At 35.4% G+C, this 17,211-nt stretch overlaps 1 protein-coding gene across 2 annotated transcripts in view; it reads left to right on the forward strand.

Moving 5' to 3' along the window:
• The window catches only part of TTC21B (tetratricopeptide repeat domain 21B), a 62,228-nt gene that overhangs the window by 24,776 nt on the left and 20,241 nt on the right, over positions 1-17,211 (forward strand). For both annotated transcript variants that reach the window (XR_008998807.1, XM_036884383.2), the window contains exons 13-21: positions 460-617; positions 2,109-2,333; positions 3,793-4,031; positions 5,428-5,500; positions 6,011-6,121; positions 6,693-6,831; positions 9,757-9,863; positions 15,015-15,203; positions 16,195-16,305. Coding sequence is in view for 1 of the 2 variants with exons in the window: in XM_036884383.2 (XP_036740278.2) it covers positions 460-617; positions 2,109-2,333; positions 3,793-4,031; positions 5,428-5,500; positions 6,011-6,121; positions 6,693-6,831; positions 9,757-9,863; positions 15,015-15,203; positions 16,195-16,305 (1,352 nt within the window). In the remaining variant the exon portion in view is untranslated. The remainder of the gene's footprint in view (positions 1-459; positions 618-2,108; positions 2,334-3,792; positions 4,032-5,427; positions 5,501-6,010; positions 6,122-6,692; positions 6,832-9,756; positions 9,864-15,014; positions 15,204-16,194; positions 16,306-17,211) is intronic.

Here is a 17,211-nt window from a genome sequence, read left to right on the forward strand (position 1 = left end):
CTTTTTTGTTATTTTATATACAGTAATAAAATTAGTACTAGACTGTATCCTGTTTACTAATGTAAATGACACTACAGAATTCTGGTTATTTTAAATGTCTATGTTTTACATAACTTGCTTTAATGAAGTCATATGTAAAAAATGTGGTTTTGATCAGGAGAATAAATAAAGATGCATGTATAGTCCTCTCAGTAAGGTGATGATCAACTCTGATCCTTTCAGACACTTTCCCTGCTTTGCTTCTGTGACCAGAGGGCTGGCCTGACTCCCAGGCGCGTCCTTCCATGAGGAGTAGAAGGAAGCTCCCTCGCGGGGAGAGATAGCTGTTGATCTTACGGATGAAAGACTTGAAGTTTCGATGCTAGACCTGTCTACGAACTGCTCTTCCCATTCTGTTCTCTCAGAGCTCGATCTCTTCATAGTTTGAATTCTAATTATGCTTTGTCTCTCTCTTAATAGGTGACACCGAAGCAGCTTATCATAACCTGCAGTCCTGCCTAAAACGCAACCCTTCTTATGCAGATGCTCATCTCCTGATGGCTCAAGTTTATTTGTCTCAGGAAAAGTTCAAATTGTGTTCTCAGGCCCTTGAGCTTTGTCTGAGTTACAATTTTCAGGTACATGATCCAAACTGAAATAGAGAAGACATATCATCCACTGGGAACCTTTGGCCTATGTTTACATATATTGAGCTATGTTTTATTTTTGCGTATGATACTTTGCTAATAAATGTATATTTAGTGGGAAAAGATTGGATTTCGAAGCAAGAGGAGGAAACCCGGAGGCAGCCATGGTGTAAAAAGCAAAAAAAAATGGACTTGGAGACAAAAGACCTGGTGCCATGTCTGATCTTCCCACTTACCTCTCACTGAACTTCAGTATTCTTTTCTATAAATTTCACAGAACAATACCTGACAGTTATGTTAGCATTAAATGCAACAATGTGTATTAAATACTGATTTGTTATACAATGTGTATAACAATGATTTTAAGCTATAGAGCATTATGCCAAAGATTTTTATGTGTAAGGATTGTATTTTACTTCTTGTTTCTTTCTTGGGCTTTGGTTTTTAGTCACTTCTTTAGAGCCATCATCAAAGAATGGCTAGTCATTTTCAACGTCAGTGTGCGGTCTGAGGAGATCAACACACTAGGTTTCTATCCTACATATTCTGTGCTGCACCCTGTATCCCTCAACAAGTAGGGAAATCATAGGTTCAGGTGCTTCCTGGACTACCTGGGGTCACCAAAGGGCTCCTTACACTTCACTTTCACTCGCAGGGTCTTGTACCGTTACGAGGGAACCCGTGAGTGGATGGAGAATTGAAGTTCTAGGCAAGATCTGCAGAAGATAATGCCTGCTTTTTAGGACAGTAGTTCCCAAGACTAGTGGCACGTCCTATCCCAGTGCCTCACTCCAATGGGTCAAAACCTCTGAGATGAGACCATAACCCTGCATGTTTAAACAGAGCCCAGAGGTCGGCGTGATGCCTCACTGAGGCTTGGAGCCGCAGCATTGAGGAACAGGTGGCTGCCACATCCTGTAGCCCGGGTCATCTCCTCCCCTTTGATGACGTCTTCCTTGTTCACGTTGTTCTCCTGTTTCTTCTGTATATGCTGCTGATAGCCAAACAGAGACAGGAGCTTCATTACCACCCGTTTTGGAGTAGTACCCTAGGGTAAAACCAGTGTGTGATTAAAGTGTTCTGAAATTTCTAATCTTACAATTAAAACAGAAAAAGCTGTGTTTCTAGAAATCTCATAGCTTTATACAGAACTAGAAGATTCTGAGAAAGAATTTCCTTTCCTGAAGACTCAGATCATTTCTTAGAATTTATTAGCTAGCCTCATAAGCTTTGCTTGCATTTTTCTCTTCGGTCATGGTGGAAGCACTTGTTTGTCCTACAGGAGGATGTTAAGTAGTGACAGGCCCTCAGTCTGATTTAACACAGGAAATGACGAGCGTAAGGGAACAGAAATAGACCTCAAGTATACAATCTCATCAGTTGTCCTCAGAGATCCTATTAATTTAATGTTTGGTGGATTGTAAATCATTTGTTGATGTTGTAAGTACTCCAAGAAAGTATTTCTGAGTATTATTTTTTCAGGTGAGAGAATATCCTTTATATCATTTGATAAAAGCTCAGTCACAGAAGAAAATGGGAGAAATAGCAGAAGCAATTAAAACTCTTCATATGGCAATGAGTTTACCAGGAATGAGGAGAACTGGAGCTTCCTCAAAATCAAAATACAGAAAAACTGAAGGCGACGCAAGCCATCGTGTATCAGTGTTCCTTGAGCTGGCAGAGGCTCACCGCTTGAATGGAGAACAGGTGGGTCAAGTCTAATTCAGTGGCTCAGAGCTGAACTTTGTTATTCAGGTGTGTATGTTTATATATTAGTAGGAAATGGAAAAGCTACAACTTCCCTTGACCGAGTGGTAAAGTTTAGAAAATTTATTTCTCATTACTTTGCACTAAATCATGAACTTTCTGCCAAGTCCCTCAAGTTAAACATAATTGGCTACTATGAAATATGATATTATATGCATAATATATATCGTGTCATATGGCTAATAGTATAATATTGGTATAATAAGAAATGTATTAATATAAGGTAATGTATATAATAATGTAATATACAATTATCCAGGCTACAGTGAAAGGTAATACATATAATATAGTTATAAACCTATGGATTCTTAAAAGAATTCACACACACACCTGAGTACTACACTGGAATAAGATGAAAATACCAACCTGAAATTCTATACAGCTTTGGTAAACTTAAAAAATAGATAGATAGATAGATAGATGGATGGATGGATGGATGGATGGATGGATGGATGGATGGACGGACGGACGGACGGACGGACGGACGATGCAGTTCTGGGAGAATTAAGGCCAAGGGGCTTCACATCACTGACATCTGTATTCTAGCTAGCAGCTGTTGCTAATCAACTGTTTTTATATTTTAGTGGAAACTAAGAAGACTTTGTATAATCTAGATCCTTGCCAAATCTCAAAGAATTTCTATTTCACCAATTAATTAGCATAAAATATGTTTAATAAGAACCAGTTGTATAGACAGTTGATTCCATGATTCAGTATTTTTTTCCACTTTTTAATGTTTCTGAAATCAGAATGTCTTATACTCAGTGAAGTTGAGATGAATTTTGAGGTACAGATTTGTATATGAGGTAATACATTTACCAGAGATAAAACAAAATTGATGTTCCAGCACAGGGAGTAAAGCAATGTGCTACTTAATGAACAGCCCCTGGGGACAGGGGCCGACGGGACCGGATCCCACCACGGGGGCAGTAATGAACGTACCAGAGAACTTAGGCTTTGGAGCCAGGCTTCTTGAGTTTGAATTCCAGTTCTATCATTTGTTAACTTCTTAACTCCCTAGACTTCAGTTTACTCACTGCAAGCCAGGGGTAATAATAATTAACTACGTGAGAGGATTTTGTGTGAATTATATGGGTGAATACAATGCTGGGTGCAAAGTAAATGCTAATTAAACTGTAGTAATGGTGACTCTTGTCTAGCAACTACTTTTGTCCTGGTTATAAAAACATGTTTAGCTAACAGATATTTATAATGTCATCTGAATTTTTTCTGAGTTTAGTTTTATGTTTTTGTACTCACCAAAAAATCTGTCAGTATTTCATGAATATCATAACTATGCTAACATTTACTGTTCATTCTGTATCAGTAGAAAATCTTTGTTTCTAGTATAATTTGTTGAACATCTTGAAAGAGTGTTGTTTTAATTTCATCTTTACAGCATGAGGCTGCCAAGGTTTTACAGGATGCCATCCATGAGTTTTCTGGAACACCTGAGGAACTGCGGGTCACTGTTGCTGATGCAGACCTGGCTTTGGCCCAGGGAGACGTTGACAGGGCTTTAAGCGTGCTTCGGAATGTCACAGCCGAACAGGCTTATTTCATAGAGGCCAAAATGAAAATGGCAGATATCTATCTGAAGCACAGAAAAGAAAAGATGTTGTATATTACTTGTTACAGGTAAATGGTTATTTCAACCCATTAAATTTTGACACATTTACTTCCTAAAATTAATTTCCAAAATTTTTTTCCTTGCTTTTAACTGCTTTACAGATATTTTATAGAGATTATTTCCTTAATGTGTTCTTGCTTCCTTCTACCCCCGACCACAATCATTCTAATCAAGTTACTCTCCCTAAAACATAAGTCATAGTAATTATGATTATTCCAACCTGTGGCCATACTGTAGGTGCTTAGCTCTTCTCCCTCCTCAGGTGTTATTTCTAGACACTAAATATTCCTGTTTGGGTAGGAAAGAGCAACAGTTACATGTATTCTAATAGCTTAAGAGAATTGTATAATGTAACAATTTGGAGGCAAAATGGTCATTTAATACTCAATATAATGTAATAGTTATAGCAAAGAAAATCATGGATTTTTATACACCACACAAAGAAAGAATCACAATTTTTCCTTGTGAAAAGCAGGAACTTTAAAAGTTATGCCATCTGCTGACACCTTAAGAGTTACTGAGATACACAGCACACGCACACAGGTAGTCGTGCGGGCGTGCGCACACGCACAGACATTGCTCACTTTTCTCCCCTCGCTGAAAAAATAAACATAAAAGCACACATTCCTTGTAAGAGAAAATTAATGACTTTTCATCTGTGAAAACATAGTAAAATGTTGATGAATTCAGTTATATGGGTTCATCTGTATTATGTAAATATCGAAGTTCAGAAAGCTGCTCACATTCTTCAGGTGCTGAGCGATTCGAAGAAACAGCAGCACCTCTCGTGGAGGTGAATGACCTGGACGTCCTAGATCAGATTTTTGGGATGTTTCCCAAAAATCCTAAAAAAGCACCTTCAGCTCTAATGATATGAGAATATTTTCAAATAAAGTTGACTTGTTTTGGGTGCCCTGTGATGTTATTGTTAGAAGCATAGGTTTTGTTTCAAGCAGATCTGACACAACTTAGTGGACTTAAATAAACTCTTAGTATCATGTATAAAATTGGAATAATAATAATCTTCCTGATGTAGTTTTTGGACCAATTAAATCAGCTGTGACTTGGCATCACAACACTTTTTGGTGCCTTCGCCCCCACATCATTCCAGAGCTGAAGATAACAAAAGGCATTTCTGGAAAAGCAGAGTTCATGTGTTTACCCTCTATCTGCTCTCTGCTGCCTCCATTTCACAAAATGGAAAGACTTAATGAAAAAAAAAAAAAGCTTATTTAGCAAAAACAATCTGAGGGTGGGTATGGGTGGGTTTTTTGTTTTTGTCTATGTGGAAGGTACTCTGAAAGCTACTGGTGAATTGAAATAAATGCGTTTGCCTTTTATTGAATTGGTTTAGAAGACGATATGTGTATTTAATCTACTAAGTAGAGTTGATCTGATTTCCAGAGAAATTGCTGAAAGGATGCCCAGCCCTCGCTCTTTCCTGCTCCTTGGTGATGCGTACATGAGTATTCAGGAGGTAAAGTTTCCGATGCTACTATACTCAAATTTAACAACAGCAAGGCTCTTCTTTGTGATTAGTGTAACATTCTTTTTAAAAGGAAGTTTTAAAAAAATTCATGATACTTAATAGTCAACTATCCAGTAATCAAAATAAAAAGGACACAAGCATTATAAGAAAAACAAGTTTTGTTTTCAAATTAAGATGCAGCAATTCAGTACTATCATTATTTGAAATATAGATGATACCAGAAACAAGCACGTATTCTTTAGACAGAAGATTGAAGAGCAGTACTGGCTAGGATGGTGTTTGCTGATGACATACCCCCATGCTAGTGACTGTCATCTAAAATGATAAGGTATCTAGACTTAAATGTGTGCTCTGTTAGTCTTACTGCGTGTTCTAGATAAAGAGCATAATTTTAGAAATGGTGCCTTTTAATGGGATTTAGCTTTGCTGTTTGTTTATTGCTTATTTTTTTGTATCTGTCAATGTGTATTGCTTATGTTTTGTGTCTGTCAACATTAGCCTGAAGAAGCCATAGTAGCATATGAGCAGGCATTAAATCAGAATCCAAAAGATGGAACATTGGCAAGCAAAATTGGGAAAGCACTTGTCAAAACACACAACTATTCAAAGGTAAGTACTTTATGGTTTGAAATACATCTATTGGAGCAAAATTTCAAACCTTGTTCTATGAGAAGTCTTCAGCAAGCACTGTTTATATCTTGATGATTGTAAACTCCAACTTGGTGTTCACAATCTGGAATTTGTATTAAGACATTCTCAGTGTCTCCCCTTCTTCATCACTGCATTTTGCAAAGACTCTTTGGAGCTTGTAGTTTACTTCTGGCTTCATCTTGCACCTAAATCCTTACAACCAATTAATTATGATAAAGTTACTGTTAGATCTTTTGCTATATGACAAAGCATACTAGATGTCCTTTCTATTCAGTAAAGTTCACTGACCTCCGAAACAAAATTTTGCCAAGTACTTTTTTAAACTACTTTTCATAAGAAATGCTAGCTGCCTTGTGTGCCGTTTGGTTCTCTAAGAAAAATGGCATGTCTCACTGATAGGCAGGCATGCCCAGCCTTCTCTTAGATTTCCAATTATTTATCTACTTTAGGTCTGTAATGTATACAATATCTATGCTTGACTATCCATTCTCATTGTCTTTTTTTCCTAACTGCAATGGATTTTGCTTAGGCAATTACTTTTTATGAAGCTGCTCTGAAAAGTGGACAACAAAATTATCTTTGCTATGACCTGGCCGAGCTTTTATTAAAATTGAAATGGTATGACAAAGCAGAAAAGGTTCTTCAGCATGCTCTAGCTCATGAACCTGGTATGAAAGTCTTTTTGATTTCAAAACTATACTCTACCTGATATGTGTGCTCTGTTTTATTTTTATAGCATATAAATGTGTTTATTTATACTCTTAGTATTTTATATGTGGGGTTGGGTATTTCTATTATCAGAATGTCACTCTACTAAAATATATGAAAAATTTAATAACAGATTTATGAAACAGTTAATTGTGTTATAGAAAGATACTTTACTTTCCAAAATGATGAAAAGGAGGTTTCCTTTAAATTCCAATTGTGTCTTGTGTGTAAACAAGTAAACATTTTTACAATCTTCATTTTTTTAAGTTTTTAAAAAAAAATTCAACACTATAGAAGTATGATGTATAACTGCAGTTTCTCCTGTGAATTCTACTGGCCCTGTTCTCAAACTCCCTCCCTGAAGGTAACCACTTCTGTGCTTTACAGTATTTTACACAGACACATACACACACATATATAAATGTAATGTATTAGAGTTATATGCATAATTTTTCATTTTGAAAATGTGTTTCTATTTCTGTAATTTTTTTCACATATAATATGTCCTATATATAGTTTGATGTCAGTACATTCAAATCATTTTATCTAATGGCATTGTAATATTCTATAACTCTGTAAGTTATTTAACTGTCACCCAATTATTGGGCATTTAGTTTTCCATTCTTTTTATATTATAAACTATATTACAATGAATATCCTTGTATCTCATTCTTTGGTATATACTGGTTTATATTTCTGAAGAACAAGATGCTAAGTCAAAGGGTATGTGCATTTAAAATTTAATTGGATACTCTCAAATTGCCTTCTTTCAAATTTGAAGAAGATACGTGTATTTAAGTATAGTTGATCTAATTTCAAATTTATTGGACAAATTTACTTTTTAAAGATGTTTATTTTTTTAAATAAAATCTAGTGCTTGCTCATTTTCAGAATTTAAAGATTACAGAAGTGAATGAACGTAGTGTCCCCTCTCTTGGGAGAAAGCCACATTTAACTCGTGTATCATCCTCATCAGTCCCCTGGCCCTGTCTCTGTCTCTCCCACACATAATTATATACCACATTTTTTTCTCTCCAAATGGGATCGTATTATACCTTTATGTCTGCAGTGTACATTTTTCATTTAATAGCTTCTCTCCATGTTGTCAAATGTAGCTCTTCATTTTTTTTTAGCATAGGTATTGTATGTCAATATAATTTATTTTTTGAATCCCCTGTTGACAGATCAAAGAAAAGTGGGGAACAACACTGAGAATCCTTGTTTACATATTGCTGTATACTTCCTAGAATTGAATCTTGCCCCACTGTTCCCCCTTTAGGCTAAAAGTGTACCAACATGTAGTATTAGTCATAGGAAAAAAGCCTTCCTAATTTGTATTTTTTTGATGACTGACAAGGTTAGGCATCATTTATGTCTATGGATCCTGTTTTCTTGTAGGAATTTTTCATTCATACCCTTTGTCTTTAATCCTTTACTTATGATTCATTAATCTATTACCTGTTATTCATGTTGCAGATGTTTTCTTTCAAGCCATCCCTTATTATTTTTATCAAATTTGTTTATCATTTCCTTAGTCAAGTAGAATATTTAATTAACGTGTAACACCTGCCACGTCTTTTCTTTTTGTGAACTCTGAATTTCCTATCACACTTAGAAAAATCTTCCCTAACTCTAACATTATAAAAAGTATTTCCTTGTATTTTCTGGAATTTTTGTAGTTTTATTTTTTATAATGGAGAACATTAATCCATGTCCTCTAATCCACATGCAATTTTTGCTATATAGTTTCCCAAATGAATAGCTAATTTTACTTCAGTGCCATTGATTGAAAGGCTACTTTTATCATATAATAAACACAAATTTGTTTCTAAGTCTTTGTTTTGTTGCACTGAGTTACTTTTCTTTTACCAATGACATGTTCATTGGAGCTTTAAAATATGTTTGGATACATGATAAGGCAAGCCCCCTCTAAGTTTTCTGTTACTTCCAAAGTGGCAGTATAATTTAGCTTTGATGAAGTTGGAATTTAAATTCTCCCAATTTTGAGTGCATTTGCTAAAAAGTGTTTTTGGTACCATCTGACAACTTCTTTGACCTGCGAAAGAGTAATAACAAAACCTGCCTTTCAAGTTGAGATTTTGCAGAAAGAATGTATATAAATTACTTCAAACAGAGCATGGCATGGACCATACACTCAAAAAATAGTGGAAGAAACATGTTTTTGTTAGTTATCTAGGGTTCTTTATTACTGAAGGTCACAAAATGATAATATCAAAAATTAAAAAACAGTTACCATGTACTAGGTTTTAATTGTGTTGCAGATATTAACTTACTTAATAACTTTTTTAACTTTTCAATAGCCCTATAAGATAGATACTGTTATTTCCCCTATTTTACAGATGAAAGAGAGGCACAGAATGGATAAGTACTTTGGTCAGAGTTAAATAGCCAGTAAGTGATAAAGCCTGGATTTGAAACCAGGCAGGTTGAATATCAAAGTCAGTATTTTTAATGACTGTACTGTATTGCTTATCAAGTACCTAGTATTTAAAAAATAGCAGTTATCATAGTAGCATGTGGCAAGTACTCTATCTGGCTCTTCAACAACTTCAACAGACAGAAATGTTTATCCCCTTAAGAATGGAAATTGAAATCGTTTGTGTTGTTACATTGTTCCCTCTTATATATGCCTAAGAAAAACCCTCAGTTGTTATCCAGTTCTTTATATTTTATTCCAGCTAGTCTTTATCCTAAATCTTCTTTTTAATTTGGCCATTCTTCAATTAACTGACTGAAAAATTTTTGACTTTATTCAGTACTGTTCAAAATCATTCTCTCTCAAAGACTAGTTTTAAAACTTGTAGAAAAATCTAATCATTTATTTAAAATGATTATTTTCCCCAACATATTTTCTTCTTTAATAGTAAATGAACTGTCAGCTCTCATGGAGGATGGACGTTCTCAAGTTCTTCTAGCAAAAGTTTATAGTAAAATGGAAAGACCTGGTGATGCAATCAATTCGTTACAACAGGTAAACACATTCGTCTGAGAGTAGTTCCTGGATGTGGGATGGACGCAGAATTGAATATGCACAGATAAGAGGAAGACAGTCTCTTTCTGCCCAGCTGTCACAGGAAATTAAGTCAAAATAGAAAAACTGTTAAGTCCAATAGGTTGTACTCTTTAAACATATAATTGCTAATTATTATACCAATTAGGGTTTATATATTTAATCCTATTTTACATCTGAGGAAGCTCAGTTTAATAGTTGTGTGAATTCACATGACTAGTGTCATAGGCAGGATTTGAACTCACTTTTGTCTTCTTCCACTTATTTGTATCTTCTTTAATTTCTCTTAATATTTTGTGGTTTCTATGTAGAGATTTTACACACATTTCCTTAAATATAGTCCTAAGTGAATGATGTTTCTTGATGTCTTTCCATTTCTAGTTTGCTAACAATTTTTTTTATAAGTAATTAAATTTTATCTACTCCACTCTCTGTGTAGTTATGTGTTATGGTCATGTGACTTTCCTGTTTTGTTTTTTTTTCTGTTAATATGGTATATTAAATGGATTGATTTTTCAAATGTTAAGCCACCCTTGTATTCCTGAAATAAATGCCACTTCTTTGTGATTTTTTAAAAAAACACATTTCTGGAATTTAAAGGTGTTGCTAATATTTTGTTCAAGATTTGTGCATTTATGTTCATGAGACAGATTGGTCTCTAAGACTAGGGCCATTACTGTTTGGGCAATTCAATATTAAAACCATTGGGATGTCAAGGTTCTTTTTTTTCTTTTTTAAGTGTCATTGATAGACAATCTAATATTTCAAATATACAACACAGTGTTTCAGCAGTTACCATATTATTAAGTCCTCACCCCTCCAGTGTGGTCACTGTCCATTAACTTAGATGTTACAGAACCATTAACTGTATTCTCTGTGCTGTACTACCATCCCTGTGACCAGCCTACATTGTGACTGCCAATTACTGTGCCCTTTGATCCCCTTCCCCCTCCCCCTCCTCACCAACTCCCCCTCCTTGGTCTTCACTAGTCCCTTCTCCGAGTCTGTGAGTCTACTGCTATTTTGTTCCTTCTGTTTTGCTTTGTTTTTATACTCCACAAATAAGTGAAATCATTTGGTATTTGTCTTTCTCTGCCTGGCTTATTTCACTAAGCATAAAACCCTCCAGATCCATCCATGTTGCAAATGGGAGGATTTCTTTAAAAGGCGGAATAATATTCCATTTTGTATATGTACCACATCTTCTTTATCTATTCATCTACTGATGGACACTTAGGTTCCTTCCATATCTTGGCTATTGTAAATAATGCAGTGATAAATATAGAGGTGCATATGTCTTCATATCAGGGATTTTGTTTTCTTTGGGTAAATTCCTAGGAGTGGAATTACTGGGTCAAATGGTATTTGTATTTTTAGTTTTTGAGGAACCTCTATATTGCTTTCCACAGCAGTTGTACCAATTTACATTCCCACCAGCAGTGTAGGAGGGTTCCCCTTTCTCCACATCCTCACCAACATTTGTTGTTGTTTGTCTTTTGGATGATGGCCATCCTAACTGGTCTGAGGTGATATCTCATTGTTGTTTTAATTTGCATTTCCCTGATTATTAGTGATGTGGAGCATCTTTTTATGTGCCTGTTGGCCATCTGTATTTCTTCTTTGGAGAAGTGTCTGTTCAGGTCTTCTGCCCGTTTTTTAATCAGATTATGTGTCTTTTGGGTGTTGAAGCATATGAGTTCTTTAATTATTTTTGGATGTTAACCCCTTATCAGATGAGTTGTTTGTGAATATATTCTCCCATACTGTAGGATGCCTTTTTGTTCTGCTTCTGGTGTCAGAAGCTTTTTAGTTTGATGTAGTCCCACTGTTCATTTTTAATTGTTTCCCTTGCCTGAGGAGAGATGTGTCTAGGAAAAAATTGCTCATGTTTATATTCAAGAGATTTTTGCCTATGTTTTCTTCTAAGAGTTTTATGGTTCCATGACCTTCATTCAGGTCTTTGATCCATTTTGAGTTTACTTCTGTGTGTGGAGTTAGAGAATAATCCAGTTTCATTCTCTTATATGTAGTTGTCTAGTTTTCCCAGCATCAGTTATTGAAGAGGCTGTCTTTTCCCCATTGTATATTTATGGCTCCTTTAGCATTTATTAATTGACTATATATGTATGGGTTTATATCTGGGCTCTCTATTCTGTTCCATTTATTTATGGGTCTGTTCTTTTGCTGGTACCAAATTGTTTTAATTACTGTGGCCCTGCAGTAGAGCTTGAAGTCAGGGAGTGTAATCCCGAAGTTTTGTTCTTTCTCAGGATTGCTTTGGCTATTCAGAGGGACCTCAAGGTTCTTTTGATGGAAAACTCTTAATGGATGTCAGACTGATCACTTCTAGATTTCTGCTTATGTTAGTTTGGATAACTATATTTTTAAGTAATTTGTTCATTTCTTTAATTGTCAAATTTATTGACATAAATTTGTTCATTATGTCCTCTGTTGAATGTCTGCACAGTGCTGTAAAAATGTCTTCTTTCATAATCCTGATGCTGGTTATTTTATATTCCTTTTATTATTAATGATCAATTATGCCAAAGGTTTATTGTCTTTATATTTTCAAAGAACTAACTTTTGCCTTTCCTGTCTCCATTAAATATTTTCTTTTTACCTTATTAATTAGTTTCTTCTACTTCCTTTTGATTTGGTTTGCTGATCTTTTTATACTTTATTGAAATAGTATGTTAGGTTATGGGTTTTTAGCCTTTGCTCTTTTCTTATTCATTTAAAGTGATAAATTTCTCTCTAAGCCCTACTTTAGCTATGTCCCCCATAATAGTTTCTCATTTCTACTTTTGCTTCTTTGACCTGGGAGTCATTTAAAAGTGTAGTGTTAAATTTCCAGGCAGTTCTGATTTTCTTGTTATCTTTGATACTGATTTCTAGTTTAATTCCATTGTAGTCAAATACATATTGTGATCCTTTGAAATCTGTTAAAGCTTTCATTATGACCTACGTTATAATCAGTTTTGGCAAAGTTCCCATGTGGGTTTGAAAGAATATGCTTGTAGCATTACTAAGTGCTTGGCTCAATATATGCAGATTATGTCAAGTGTGTTAATTATTTGCCCCCATGGTCTCTGAGTTTGAAGTAGAAAATAGAACACCCCACCGCTAATCCTGCGTTCTTCCCAGACCACCATACTCCTTGCTCCCTTTTTACCTGATGTTTGTATACTCAGAAGAATTCTGTATTCTGCAAATAATTTATCAAATACTTTGATTTTGAGCATGAACTAATGGTGTGTGTGTGTTTATAAATATGTATAGGTGATGTCCAATAACTTCTTTGTTCTTGTGAATAAATTGAGCCTGGACTCTTAGATTTCTGTGATTCCCATGTAACCTTATGGTATCATTAAAATACATAATCTTCAACAAGGTTAATATCCTTAATTGTTGATATGTTTTATCCCTATTTTCTGAATCACGTGAGAGAGAATTGCACCTAACCCTAGGTTAACTACTGTTAGCTGCAAGGAAAGTGTAATTTTGGTAAATTTAGACTTTTAAACATTTTAGAAGTGAATTTGGCTTCCTTCACCCCTTTATAAATATCATTAATTTCAGCCACCCTGGTCGCATGAGCTTCTGTTATCTAAGCAGACACATGAAGCGACACTAGAAAAAGAGCAAATGGCGTATCCTGACTAGACCCTGCCAACAAACGAAATTCAGTTTTAAGTCTGTATGTTATGGCACAGGGATTAGTCATCTTTAATAAAATTTAAAGAGCTGTAAAATTCTCCCCAGTTGCAGCATGACCTCCAAAAGACAAATCTTGGGGCAAAATTCAAACAATAAGTGTAATCAAGGTTTCTGATATTTTAAATTAATTTATCCATCAACCATTTATTGACTTAATTCTCCTCATTGTGGAACTTAGGAGTTCCGTCATAGTACTTTTGCATAGTTGCCAAACAGTTTAGGCAGTGGCAGAATTGGTAAAGTTAGGGAAACCCAGAGTCTTTCTAATTTTACTTTCTAAAACTTTCAGACTTCTGAAATAACTCCTTTACCACATACTAAATACACTTAATACTTCTATTCCTTTTTCTTTCCATTTCCAACAGAATGCTTATTAAGACACTGTAAATTAATGTTATAACCCATGGTTCCAAAAAATAGGCAGCTTTAAACCATCTTCACCAAATACCAGTTGTCAGCCAGCATTCTGATTGGAGTCCCAGAGGGGCTCCTTGCGTGTAGCATCGTGTGGCGGATGCAGGCACGATTGTCTCTGGCTCAAAGTTCAGTTTTATTGTGAAGGCCTAAAGGCACAGGAATTCTGTCACTTATTAAAGGAAGGTACCCAGATAAGTGGATGAAAAGGTTGATTGATATTCTTGTAAAATTTAGCAACAAAATCTACATTCTTGCCCTGAAGGAGACCCCTCCCTCCTGTCAGGGTGTCAGTGCATAGTGTAGGACTGTATGTATATATACACACCATCAGTCAGTTAGCCATTTCCCCATCATTAGACGTTTGGGATGCTTCCAGATCTTTTGGTTTTCTTTTGTTGTTCTGTTTTTCTTTTGTCCTCCTAAGTAATGTCCTTAGGACCTTCCCAAGAGTGGAATAATTCGGTTCAACAGCCTGGTTAATTTTATCAAGTTAGCATGTTTTGCTAGCATATGCCCCAGAAAGAGTGGACTAATACATATGCAATCAACAATATATGGATGTATTTGCTGCCTGAAACCTGCCAATATTTGATTTATAACTTTTAGATACTATTTTATTATTATATAGACATTTTAAATTTTCATGTATTTAACAACCGCCCCTAGACATCTTTTCCAAATACTTGTTTCATGGCTACATTTCCCTTAGGGAGCTTCCTGTACATATCTTGATAACAGCAGGAAAAGACTAATTTTATAGTTCTGCAGGGGGAGAGGTAGGTGCGTGCTGGCTCATCTGCAAAGAAGTGCATGTTTAAGACCTCTATTAAGACCTTCTCCTTGGATCAGGCTTTGTTAGATTAAGGACCAGTAAAGCTTACATAAATCTTCTGAAAAATTACTCTGTATTGTCAGTTATAGAGAATTGTTTACTTTCTTTTCTGTTTCTTTTTACATTCCTTTTTATCTTTTTTTTAGGCTCTGGAATTACAAGCTCGGGTACTAAAACGTGTTCAGATGGAACAGCCAGATGCAGCTCCTGCACAGAAACATTTAGCAGCTGAAATTTGTGCAGAGATTGCAAAACATTCTGTAGCTCAGCGAGACTGTGAAAAAGCAATCAAGTTTTACAGAGAGGCCCTTGTTCATCGGGAAACAGATAACAAGGTCATACCTTCGTAAAATTTTAAGCACCTTCTATTCCACACGTCATCTCATTTCCCCACATGTAAAATTCTTACCAGTTTATTTATAAAAAAAGAAATTGACAAAAATATAAGTTAGAAGATCAATATTGTTTCTAGAAATCCTTCAAAACACATGATTAAACTTAATGTTTAAGTCCAAAAATTATGGAAGAAGTGATGTAAAGTAAGTATGCAAGCTCTGTGTTGTTTTTTTTTTTAATATTCATCTGGGTCTTAATAGTTACTTGAAAACAATTTCTCAACCTCAAATAAATCTGGATCTAGATGATACAGTTCAGTTTACTAAGGAGCTCTTGTACACGTCTTTATTTCAATTGCTGTTTGGTGCTGGATATTCAAAAGTAATGACACTGAATCTTACCTCACATGGCACAGCAGCAGAATAAATATAAAGATAATACTGGTGTAGAAAACTTAAGACATGCCTGCTTCTATAATTAAAATGTTGTTACTTTCTCATCTTCATAGATGACTAAATATTTTTAAGAACACCCTAATACATGGTGGCATACTTAATAAGTGATGTAGAACAAAAGACAACCATATGCTAGAATTTAAAGTTTAAGATCGAACGTTTTCAGTTTTAAAGCTGAAGCATGCCTTAGAGATTATCTGCTTCAAGCTTTTTACTTTTCAAATGAGAAAACAGTTTGAGAGAGGTAATAGGGACCTGGCCCCATCACGGAGCGCGGGGACTACAGTCTAATCTCTCCATTTAAGATCAGTATTCTTTTCACAATGCTCTGTGTCTCTCTTCTTTTTAGTGTGTTACCACCTGATTTACCATTTTGTTCCAGTATAAGAGAAAATTGAAACAAGCTTGCCTATAGTTTTTCTGCCTATCAACCTTGGCATTTTTATTGCAATAACTTTTGGTCCCAGAAGTTTAAATCTGTGTCCAGACATTCTCCTTACTCCCTTCCTGTTGGTCTTGCCCTTCTCCTCTGTAGGTGATGCTGGAGCTGGCGCGGTTATACCTGGCACAGGACGACCCCGAGGCCTGCCTGCGGCACTGCGCTCTCCTGCTCCAGAGCGACCAGGACAATGAGGCTGCCACCATGGTTGGTCCAAGAGACTTCTGTGCCATGGAGACAGTTGTGTTTTATATTCCATGTGGAAGTTTCAGATTTTACTGGATAAAACTAATACTAGATGAGAGAGGGCTAGCTCATGTCAGCTTTTGGAAGGAATAATATTTTTAACAGTATTAGCACATTTTACCAATAAAGGCCAAGAATCTTTTTATTTTATAAGAATGGTAAACCTAAGTCAGGCCTTCCCTTGCCCTTTGGGGCCTAGTTAATTTTTCTTTATGCCTAAGAGGATGCGTGGTCAGGAGGAGTTCATGTGGTAAAGCTATCATATGCTGAAGATTATCTTTTAAGTACTTACTCAGACATGCTGAACTACTTTAAAAGTTTCAGTGGGACTTCAGTCACAGGGACAACTTCATGTATCATTCTTAGATGGTCTGTTTTACATAGTTTGGCCTCTCTTTTGCATTTTTACCTGGGTTGAGGTATGTATTAGTTTTCAAACAGCTACATAGATAATGGTTTGTGAGGTTCATTCAAAGTTGTTATTATAACTAGAAAGAAATGTAAGAGGTCTCCCTTTTAAAACACACAGTGAGACAATCTCAGGAGGTTTTATCTTAAATTCCATTGAAATATTTAGGTTTGAAGTGTGCTTTTTTTTTTTAAGTCTTCTAGTTGTCATTTTAGGCCATCTTTTCTATGATAGCACATAAAATATGTAATTCCTTTCAAATCTCTGTTTTTAAAATAACCACTTGAAACATATTTTCTGCTAAAAATATAGTTTTGTGAATAGCGCTGTTTATTGTACATCCTTGATTATCTTCCGTTAAACTGATCTTGATGCTATCTGCTTACGGTGTACCTTAATTTTAAATAGCTCCTTTTTATAAAATGTTGCCTTCTTCTTGTTTTTCATGTGTGTTCATA

The sequence above is a fragment of the Manis pentadactyla genome, chromosome 8, assembly GCF_030020395.1.
Source record: "Manis pentadactyla isolate mManPen7 chromosome 8, mManPen7.hap1, whole genome shotgun sequence".
In the NCBI taxonomy this organism is placed as follows: Eukaryota; Metazoa; Chordata; class Mammalia; order Pholidota; family Manidae; genus Manis; species Manis pentadactyla.